This window comes from Hirundo rustica, chromosome 3, assembly GCF_015227805.2.
Source record: "Hirundo rustica isolate bHirRus1 chromosome 3, bHirRus1.pri.v3, whole genome shotgun sequence".
Lineage (NCBI taxonomy): Eukaryota > Metazoa > Chordata > Aves > Passeriformes > Hirundinidae > Hirundo > Hirundo rustica.
Genome location: NC_053452.1, coordinates 61,304,411 through 61,316,020, shown reverse-complemented (window position 1 = coordinate 61,316,020; position 11,610 = coordinate 61,304,411). Strand labels below are relative to the sequence as shown.

Here is an 11,610-nt window from a genome sequence, read left to right as displayed (position 1 = left end):
AGGGTTGCACACAGCATTAATCTGTCAGCTGGATGAAAAAACTCCCGCCATATGCACTTCCCAAACAATGGTGTCAAACAATGGTGGCCTGGCAAATCACCCCAAATAAACAAATAACGCGGCATTGTCTTTTCAATTATAAAAGATTCTTATCAGCTTACCTCAATTCATTTTGGACTTCCCACTTGTGCCCTAATTTAATTACTTAATTATGAGGAATTAAGAGCCAATATTTTCAATGAGCACTGAGAAGTCTCCTGTTCCTTTGCAGGTACCCAGTAATTGTAATATTACAGATTTAGCAAAGGTGTATTGCAATTGCAGCGAAATTCTGAACTTCTAGCCAGTTATTTCTTTTTCCAGCAGGTATTCATTATGCAGGACTTTAACTTATCAATCATACACAATGCTACAAGCTCTCTACAAAGTTGTGAAGGGTAAAGTCACAAAATAATCATCACTTAGTATCTTCTGGGTGCATTTTATGCACAAATATAAGAATTTGAATGAGAAAAGAAGTCAGAAAAAACCATTTAATTATAAAAGAACTTTTTTTAAATTAAAAACAAAACAAAACAATGGCACTAAACCAAAAACAAAGTTATTTAAGAGATCATAACCACAGGTTGGTTGCAATTTTATACTGAAACTGTTAGGAACAGCTGTTCCTGTTATCTGCACTTTGCTCCTGATTAAAAGAACACCTAGAGTTCCAGTAACAAGTAATCTTTTACAGAACTATAATGCATTAAGAAAACACATATTATTTTGTATTACATGTCAAAAAAACCCCTTATATTTATTACATTAGGTTCATAAATGTTTACCTAAGCATTTTTATTGTTTTGCTACTCTTCCTTACATTCGAAGAACAGGGAGTTTGTTCTACAGACAAAGTAATTTGTCTTAGAGGATCTGCCCATAGTGGCACAGTGCTATACCACGAGGGAATACCCAACTAGATTGAGCATTGAGGGCAGTACAATCACATTAGAACAATTTCGCCTTTTACTCATTCTGCTTTTCAGAACAAACCAGTGCAGTGCTTCCTCTTCATATGAAGACAGCCTTTAAGAAATAATAAATACACATGGCCCCAAAATTGTTCATATGCTGTGGAAAACTAATCAATGGATGTCTAATTTTTCTATGACCTTTCAGAGTTCTATTTCACTGCTTGTATATAAAAGGGAGAGTTCCAGTGGTTACTTTGTCAACACAGAGCCCATGTCCAAAGCTCAGCAAAAAGGTCCTTTAATCAGCTTTGATCATGTAAAAAAAATTATTTCAGTCCTTGATTGTATGTAGAATATTCCCTATGAGGTCAATATTAATCTCTGTGTGCATTGAAAGATTTTCATTCCAAGGATATAATTTCACAGTAGTTACTTCAGGTAGTCAGCACGCAGGTGTGAGCACTTGAGCACAGCTGAGCTAGTTTACAAATAAATTGCAAAGTGGTACACAAGCTAGTGAGCCCAAAGTGTTGCTGTGGGACTGGGGCTCTGGAGCTCCAGGCCACAGCTCTTTGTGTTGCAACGAGCCTTCTCAGTCTTTAATTCATTATCAGTGAATTCCATGGGGAGCTTTCAGTCCTTTCCTGTAAATGGATGGATTTGCAATAGTCCTCTGTTGGACCAGTAATTTTTGAAGTGGTTTAGATAGCCTCTGTCAGCATCAGGGAAATCAGAATTTGATTTCTAGCCTCGTCCAGGATAGACCAGATATATAGCTGATGGTAGGTAATACCCACAGTAGACCCTTACACGGTTTTTGAGTGAAAGGTTTAGTGGTTTGCTACCTATGAAATTTAGACTACAGTTTCCTTCCCATTATTTTTATTTTCCTTAAAGTTTTTATTATGCTAGTAATAGAAAAGTTTTGGCAGTTCACAAAACTCAGTCTATCAGATGTCCAAAAAACCTGAAATCAGTGTGTGTAACATGGCTGCACATCACTGCTGAAAAACCTAAAAGGTTTTTCTAATGCATGACAATATACCAGAAAGGACAATGCCAAGAGAAGTGAGCTTTAAAAAGACTCACTTTGTCATGTGATCTTTTCTTTGTTTTTTCTTTCCTTTTTTTTTAAATAATCTCAAGAGCACAATCAACTGGAGCAAAAATAAAAATATTTAGAAGATCTAGCAAAAAAGCTGCATAGAAAGCATTTTCACAGTTGTTTTTAAATAGTTTTCATCAAACTTTAAATTAGGACTTCCAAAAACAAAATACATTGCATTGCAGTTTTTTCCTGTGAAATTCACACTTATTTGGGAAATTCATATGACTGGGTTAGGTATTTTTAATACTGTACCATTCAGAAGTGCTGAACAGGATTTGGTTCTCTACTGTACTAGCATTGAAAAGAACACAAAATGCTACACAAACAGACTGTAGATCTCTAATATAAAGAGTTTAAACACCTGTTCAAAAAATAAATTCTTCTTAAACCAGACCTACCAGATGGGAGGTAGTTAGTGCCATTAAAATATTTAAGGTACTTATATATGAAATATATAAGGTACTTATGCTCGTTTCAAACATGACTAGGAAAACTGCTATCTCCTAAATTTTGCTGCAAGAAAAACTGAAAGTTTACTGGTTATAATTTTTGGGTCACCCTCACGTTTTTGTTTTGTTTTTTTTTTGAACTGGATAAAGTCCTATTAATATACATAATGGCTGAATGTTGAAAGGACACACTATGCCTTTGAAACATTCAGCCGTACAATGTTAAGTCCATAGGCTGGAGTTTTTGTCATTAGCTGTGATCTTAGCTCTGCTTGGGTTTTATAACCCACTCAGCATTTGGGTTGAGCTGGTATAGGTCCTTCATGTAGGTATCATCATCAAGGCAGCGTTCTCCTAGAAACAGAGAAGACATGTGGTTACACCAGTACCAAAAGAGAAAGGAAACAATTTCCAAAGTTCCTGCTAGTGTTTTACAGTACATTTAACAAAGGACAGTGCACATAAAAGCTGGAGGTGCTCTTACCCTTCCTTGAAGAGGAAGGGGACAAGAGGAAGAAGGAAGGAAGGAGAGAAGGGGCTGCTCTACCTCTGTGACACATTCTAGGTCAGATTCTTGACTCCCTTCTGCAAGTAAAAATGAAGCAATGTCCTGATCCTCTCATTATTATATCCAAACACTACATTCATATTTGCATAGAAGCCTATTAAAATGTCAGGGTTATTTCCCCCTTATTAAATGCTACGTTTGTGCAAGGTTTTTCCTTGCTAAGAAGATGTTACTCTCTGTCCTCATCCTCTTAAGTCAGCTGTTCTGCATAGCACTTGTAATAGCTGCTGTCCTAGGAGGGGAAAGTAGTACACTGTTCTTGGTGCACTACAGACAATTAATTTATGTGTAGTATCTATGATGAAAATAGTATGGGCTGATCCATCAAGATCTGCACATTCTTCCAATTCCCCTACAGGCAAAGCATTATTTCATGCATTTGCAGCTCTACACCACAACTCCTTTTCTACTCCACTATGCAATTGGTTTGGGTGGATGGCTCGTGCCAGACAGACATTTCCAGTACTTTCACTCCTGACACAAGCAAACACAAGCAGAAGGCTGGAACGTTGCAGCTGAGTTTATCTGCCAGCTCTCTGGACTCCCTGCACAGAGCAGGCAAGAAGGCAAGACTCCCTGCTCAACCAGGCACAGTCTCCATCTGTTCTCTCTAGGATTTTAACCCCAACCTCTGTGACCAGTACTGCCCATGTTGCTGAAATTTGTCTTCTCTGCACAGTGCAGCACGTTCAGGCAGTGAGAGCATGGGGACAGTATTTTGCCATGTCCCTATAGGGCCAGTCCCAGGCACAAACAGTTGCAGAAGTCCCACTGAGTGCCCTGAAGTCCTACAGTGTATTGACTACTAAAATGTCTGCAGACTTCAGCAGCTGCATCTGCTAAGGAAAAAGACCACAGCATTGCACCTGTTACAATTATGAGCATAAGAGTAAGGATCAGTGTGTCATGAGCCCCTCGAGTCTTCTTGTTTTGGGCTCCTTCCACATGAGCCAGGCACATCGGGAAGAGAGACAGAGGGAAAAGCTTTTCTTAAACCTGTACAGCAGGTTAAAGGCAGGGAGTTTCTCTTCCCTCAACTGAGAGTATTAATAAGGACTGACTATTAAGGACTGATTAAAGTTGAAATTCTCTGGAAGTAAACCATTCAGGCGGGGAAAACATCTAAGCATTCTAATGCATGTCACAACAAAACAAAACAAATCTGCACTTCCTCTAAGGGAAATACAACTTCTGTCATATGTTTAAAGTAACAGTAAGTTGTTCCAGTTTCATTCTGTTTCATTCTCTGGAATTCTGCTACAAAATCTTTTTTCCTGCAACGACTACACCTCTGTAGAATAAACAAGATATTCCTCTCCTTTACAAAAGTCTTATGTCTCGGATTGCAACCTGCTTTAACAGACATAGGAAATGTATGTAGATACTGGATTTGCAAGAGAACATGTAATACATTCGTCTGGCACCCAACTATCTTGGTAACTTATTTACCAGACTTAATAAAACCACTAAAACATACCTGTTGCAGGAAACACAGGTAAGTGCTATTTTTAATTAAGTCTTTTGATTTAGACAAACAAGCAAAAAAATTGACTTACAGTGATTAGAATAAAAGAAAAATTCTACTATTGCTTTCTAGTTCTCTCTTTTTTTTCCTGAGCATATGAAAAATACTGTGACTAGAAACTGATTTCTACTGCAAAAATACTCATGCATTCAAGGGAGAAAACTTCAGAACTGTGTTCAAAATTATCCTTGGCATTAACTTTGCTGATCTGCTATTTACTTTAATCAGAAGGGTCTGGAATAAGCAGAGCACGAATGACTAACTGCTGGAAAATTTTATCACATGGTCATCTTTCTGTCTGAGTATTTTCTTCTCCCCAAAAGAACCTGCAAGTAACACTCAAATGCAGAACACGAAGGACTGTAAGTTCACTTATTATGCTCCAATACAAAGAGATGAATAAGATGAACTTCAAGCACCTTTGTATCCAATCTTTCTGTGCTTATTCACTGTACGTACATATCAGGAACATCTTTTACAGCTGCCAACTTCTTCTAGGACAGATAAAAAGATATTACTAATATAATGATCAAACCAACATCTCTGCTGCCTTCTCCACAAGGTTAACTGTCTGCCTTAGTGTCAGGGAGAATGAGGGATGTGAATAAAAATGCAACCACAGCGAAGCCCATGGACAATGTGCCAAGGAATCCTATCCTAGCAAAACAAGTTCTTCAGAAGCCATTCTTACCAATATTTCCTCCTATTTCATAAAGAAAGACCTCTTCTTTCTTGAGTGTTTGGACATTTCCACTGTGGGGAACAGAAAACAATAAATGCGTTATGAAGGTGCTTGTGGATCCGCCACCTAGACATGTCTAGGAGAAGGTAATGCTAATTAAGGTCAGCACTGCACCCATCACAAATCTTTTGTGTGTACGCTTACTGACACAATCAGTGAACAAGAATACCCTTGCATGATAGTGCAAATGAACAGTCCTGCAAATTTGCAATACACCAGAAAAAGTAAAATAAGGTAGAAACTGCAGGTTTTAGGAAAGAATTTCATTGTTATTAGCAAGCAGCTTGATATTTACCCTCTAGTTTTTCTTTTACTGCTGCTGCAAAAATAAGTATTTCCCTCAAAAACACCGTATTTCAGAAAAAGCCTTAATGTTGGGTGGGAGAAACATTCTTGCTGGATTTAATTGTACTGAAACTAAAAGAAGTAAAAGACAGTGGAAGAATAAAGTCCCTGTATTACAAAGGGATTCTATTACAATATATGCTAAATCCCAGCCAGAAAATAACTCTCTGACAATGATGTAAAACTCTAAAAACAGCATTTAGGAAAAAGCACCTTTTTAATCTCAACTGGAGTACCATATTATTGCTTTAGCTGAAGAGTTAGATATGATGAACATGTGTTAATTTTTTTCTTTTTTCCAAAAGATTGATTAAAATTTCTCCCTTTGTAAACGGATTTGAATGACTAAAATGTAGCTTTTGTTTTAAATCATTTCATGTATATGACGTTTGCACACCACTATACTCCAATATCTATTATACTGTTATACATAAATGCATTATTTAAAAAAATAGTTTCTTTCTTCTCTCCTCATTCCTCTATTTTTTTGGAATTCCCTTCTGACTTGTCCCCAGAAAATTACAAAATTATTCCTGACCCATCAGATTAAATAGCAACTAAATTTTTACTAACAGCACTCGTATTCCTGAAGGCTTCCTGAGATTTAATGACATTTAAAAGCATTAATTCCACAAGTGTGTATTTTGATGGCTAAATTCAGGCAAGAAGTTCATGAACTGACCTGGACTTTGAGTATTTCAAAACTTTTTTCTCAATATAATAAATGAAGAGACACTTCTCCCCACACAATAACGAAACAAAGATGTGTTTATACCTTTTCTGGCTGAGAAACCTGGCTACTATATCACCAGCTTTCAGTTCTTCTGTCAGCTGTATTGCCATGGAAACTTTGGAAAGATGAGGCGCTTGCACCCGTATCACTCCCTGAGGAACATCAGTCTGCAAAGCAATAAGAGTGGTGGAACAAAGCTGCTAGCAGCTGGCTTTGATGAGCTTCTCAAATACAGTATGGAATAAGTACAGTGCTCTGCACTATCTACTACACTTCTCTACAAACATAGCATAACTACGCAGCAGTTCAGTAAATTACATCTGACCTTCAAAGCTCTTTTTAACAGGGAGAACTTCAGAACAAAGGAACAGTAGTGTTTAATTATTTTTCAAAGATGTTAAGAATAACAATAACAATTATGCTATATTAAGAACACACTTTGGTATGATAAGAAGCATGTGATACTGATATAGAAAATTCTTGCTGCAGGCATGAAAACCAGGCAACGCCCCCGCATCAACCCTGTGCTAAAACTTCTGGAAGAAACCTGTCCAGTTCCATTTAATCTGGACTTCCTGCCAAAAAAAACAAACAAAACAAAACAAAACAAACAAACAAACAAACAACTCAGAAAAACCAACAAAATACAAAATACTCATGGATCAGTCTACTTTAAAGGATTCTTCTTCCCTTTTTGTAAATTTCATTTTTTAAAAACAGACATTCACTACTGTAGGTTTTTCTCCCTATTTCTTATTGTCCAGAGTATATTCAGCTAGCCAACCAGCCCTATATAATAGTCTGACTATATCATGGATTCATATTTTATTTCAACCCACAAGTCCTTGATGATGAATATTAATCATATTAGCCACAGAGAAGGAGGACAACGGACAGCTTTTCTGTTCAACTTGCAGGTATGTGACATTTGTAGTTACAAAAGGCATAATTTATTTGTGAATAAGGTCCTAATTTCTGTTTCTGGAAATTTTTTCTATTCCTATTACATTATCATTTACCCAAACATACAAATTTTGATAGGAAAAGAAAGTAAGAGTCTCTGTACTCAAGGTTGATTAAGACAGTTCACTCCTCCTTTCCCACCCCACGCCCCTCCATTTACCCAGCTGCAAGGCTGAACATTTTTTCTTCCATAATCAATGAATAAATCTGGGCACCTGTGAATCTAGAACAGCTTCTCTGAAACCATCAGAGTTAAACAAGCATAGAACAAGTAAAAACATGAGCAGGATCAGAACAGCTTCCTGAAAAAGCTGAAGGCTCATTACTACACAAATGATAAGTTATGGTAAGCAATTTTACCCAAACAATCCTTTTGTGTCCAGTTGTATTATTTATCGATTTAAAAATACTAGACATCATAACTCTTTCTGTCTAAAGCAGTAAGAATCATCCTGTTGAGAATTTGCTACGCAGTAATTGTGCAATCAAAGATTCATAAGATTGCAAGAGACCTCTATGAGATTTCCCCTAGATTTATCTCTAAATTTATCAAATCTGTTCTTTAAGGCCTCCACCTATGGAAACAGTTTCCATAGCCATCTGCTAGGTAGTAAATCCTGCTTAAAAATATTTTGCCTCCTTCCAAACTTTTGGGATCCTGGCGAAAAGAAATCAAATTTTTAAGGATGAAATGATTATTTATAGCTGTCCCTAACTGGTCTTCCATCAAATTCTAATTGGTAAATTTAAACTAGCTTTCATTTTTGTATACAGTTCTTTATCATTTTGTCTCAGTTGATTTTAGTGGAGTTTCTCCAGCTTTCAGCTGGATAACTTTTTTTGCTGTTACACAGCAGGCATATGATAAATTATTTAAAAAGCAGTCTGCTTTGAGTATATGAGAGAAAGAACAAGAAATGTCCACAGAGCCGCAACATTATGGTGACAGATCAAACAGAATAATTGCTTTATTTATTCACAGAGAATCATTATTAGTCCAGCTAATTAATGCATTTTGCCACTTTCGCCACCTGCATTTTCAGGAGAAATCATGCTCAGCTCCACAGAATATGCTCATGCTGTCAACCTATAGAGAGAACAGGACCTGAGCAACCCCTAGCCTACACCATGCAAGTTGGTGGGAAAGAAAATGTGGCGTGAAACCTCTAAGAGCTGAATGACAGAAAGACCTATTCTCTGCACAGCACAGTTCAAAATACCCAAGAAAGGGCTGACAACACACTGAAGGGTTGGGTCACCTGTGCTACTCAGTTTGCAAGTTTCCTCCCCTGCCTCTCAGGCCCTCTCAGGTCCCATTCAGAACACTGAGTTAGGTACTTGTATTATTAAAAGAACTGAAGATGGCACATTGCTTACATGATGGAAAATACATTGGCCTACAACATTTAGTCTGCAGCAGGCACAGCTGTCATCTGTGAGGTACTAATCCTCTCCAAACCCCTCTTTTTCAGAGGCAATCTATATATCACAGAGCAGCTCCTGGCTACAGAATCTGGGGTGGGTGTCTCCCAGGTTTTCTAATACATTTTTCACGACCCACTTAAATATTTTTCACTCTAGGTGCAGACAGAAATGTAACTATGCCATATTTTCACTAACGAAGGAACATTATACATATTAAAGGTGCAAAGTATACCAAGCAGGTATGGGGCACGAACGTTTTGAAGAACGAAATTGATTTTCAAAAGGTTCTTGCTACATGGAAGGCAAAGAAATGCAAAGCAGTTGTTCTCTTTGGGCTGCAAAATATTGCACCTAGTCTGGGACAAAAAAACTAAAAAACCATACACAGAGAAATGATTTAGCAGGTAGCAATTTTTTTTAGTAAATGATTTGGCAGTGAGTGACACATTCAGCAGGAATAGCAGAAAGATTACTCTGTGTAAATTCAAAGAGATCGTACAAACAGAAGGGCCGTGGGGTACAATGGTTTTTATAACCTGCAGTGGCTCAGCCCAGTGCATCGGGTTGTGCTGCCCACATGGTAACTCCCTTTTTTGGAACAACTGCACCATACAGAGGAATACAATGACAGATGGCATTAATGTGGCTAAAGGCAGTAGGTAAATTTCCAGTCCTGAGGGCATCTTTCTTTGCCTGTCTAGAGCATTACTCAGCCCAACACCAACATGAAGACTTAATCCCCAACACTGACTTGGGGCCTTAGGTATGCATAGGTATCCCAAAAGGCAATTAACTCTCACAAGCCCTCTAATATTAACCATGCTCAACACTGTACACAGATCTCACCTGAAGTTTGCAGTAAATGCTTTTTAACCTCTGCCTCAAAAGGAGAAATGTGACTGATAGAGAAGCCTCATCAGAGCTAAGATGAAATTTTATCCAAATGAGATGCAGATACCGAGTTATTTCTGGAGAATATGGAAGTGACTCAGTTTCTGTCCGTCTATGCTCAATCACGTAGGGTGCCACAGCAAGCATTAGAAAATAGAAACCTGTCCTCAGCTTTTATTCAGCAGCAGACAAGGTAATTAGGTGTTGAAAGTTTCAAGACGGTTTCACTGGAGTGGGAAATTCACCACAAGTCTGGCTGCCTCACTTGCCACCTGATAGTGAAATATAGTTCTAGAACTGCCCAGGAAAAGTCACCTCATTTTTAAATTAAAGCAGTATAAATTGAAAACTGGGGAGAAGGAAAACCCAAACCAATAAATTTTCCTGAAACAGACTTTTTTTTTTACCTGAAAAATGTCATTCACAATGAAACCTTATCAATTTGTGAATATGATTTTAAGAGTCATATGTTCTCAAGCACCCAAAATTACTGAATGGTTGCAATAAACATGAAGGATTTGTAAAAAAAATTTACCATTTGATTTTGATGAAAATCTCCAATTCTAGGGCTAGAATTCTAGGGCTTAGAGAAAATTATTGAATAGTAACTTTACACTTACATCTGAGTAAGAATATTACACGAGGCTTCAGTTCTATCTCCCCAGTGGATAAGAAAGGCATAATTTACTCCAAAAGACCTCAGTCCTAACCCCCCAGTGGATTAGGAAGACATATCTTTGCACTGAATTATAAAAAAAAATCTAATAGCTGAACTTGAAACAGCATTTACTTTTTTCAGTGTATCTGCTGTTATTTTGATGTTGAACACAGGATGGCAGCATTAAGTGTCATCACATCAACTTAAGTGAATTGAATTCAAAGAATTCTTTTCTTATTAGAGCAGGAAAAACAAATTCCAGTGTTTAATTAGCTTTATTTCCAAATGATATGTAAGTCATTCTGTGTAAAGATTCCTTCATATAGACAGATACGAAAGTAAGGCAAAGTGATGCCTGGGGAATTAATTAATTTTGGACATTAAGGTATGTGTCAAATATTGCATACAAAATGAGGTAGGAACACTGAAATATAAGTCTCCAGCAGATTCTGGATACATAACACATTCATTTGCCACATTCTATTTGCTTTGGCTTAAAAGCTTAAAAAATACATCTATAAGAATACGACAAGCTTGTTTTTGGTAACAGTTTGACATGCACACACTTGGTAAGAAAACCAGACTGCTCAGAGCACTGCATTTCTACCAGCGACCACAAGATGACTCTACCTCACCAGAATCTTCACTGTGACTCCAAACCACAAGGGGGAACTTTCATACCACCCAAATATGAGATTCCCACACTACCCAAATCTGATACGTTTTCATCATGGTATCAGAATACACGTATTTGGTATTACATGTTTGTGTATTTAAACTAATTTTGGAATAATATACTTCAAATGCTTTATAACTAAGGTACTATATTGCACAGGCTAAAAAGTTTCCAAAAAATCGTAATTCTAAAAATTATCAACAATTTCAACATGCACGAGATGTATTTTTAAAGTTTTGATGTCAGTGGGAACAGCTGAACTAAAATCTTTCTGAACTACAAGGGAAAAGTTAACACTACAATTGCCACAAGACTTTTGTATTTTAAAGAATGGGTGAAGAGTGTTACACTGAAACTTATGCCTTGATGTCACCGATGGGTATGGCAGAAGCCAGTTACCTAAAGGAGAGATCCTGAACTGTGGGTTATGTACACTGGAGTAAGCTGGCAGTAGCCACTTGGACAATAGCTGCATAAGAAGCACTTCATCAGTTTTTCATGTTCGTTTCATCCTTTGGAGTTCCTTGGGTTGGGCAAGTTATGCGTGTTCTAGCTAAAGACTGGGAAAAAG

At 37.3% G+C, this 11,610-nt stretch overlaps 1 protein-coding gene across 5 annotated transcripts in view; it reads right to left on the bottom strand.

Annotated features, from left to right (window-relative positions):
- Window positions 1-515: 515 nt before the first annotated feature.
- ARHGAP18 (Rho GTPase activating protein 18) overlaps window positions 516-11,610 on the bottom strand; it is a 95,393-nt gene continuing 84,298 nt past the window's right edge. For all 5 annotated transcript variants that reach the window (XM_040060134.1, XM_040060133.1, XM_040060136.1 and 2 more), the window contains exons 13-15: window positions 6,469-6,593; window positions 5,298-5,359; window positions 516-2,867 (exon numbers count right to left, since the gene is read on the bottom strand). In XM_040060134.1, the coding sequence (XP_039916068.1) occupies window positions 2,776-2,867; window positions 5,298-5,359; window positions 6,469-6,593 (279 nt within the window). In that variant the 3' untranslated portion in view covers window positions 516-2,775. The remainder of the gene's footprint in view (window positions 2,868-5,297; window positions 5,360-6,468; window positions 6,594-11,610) is intronic.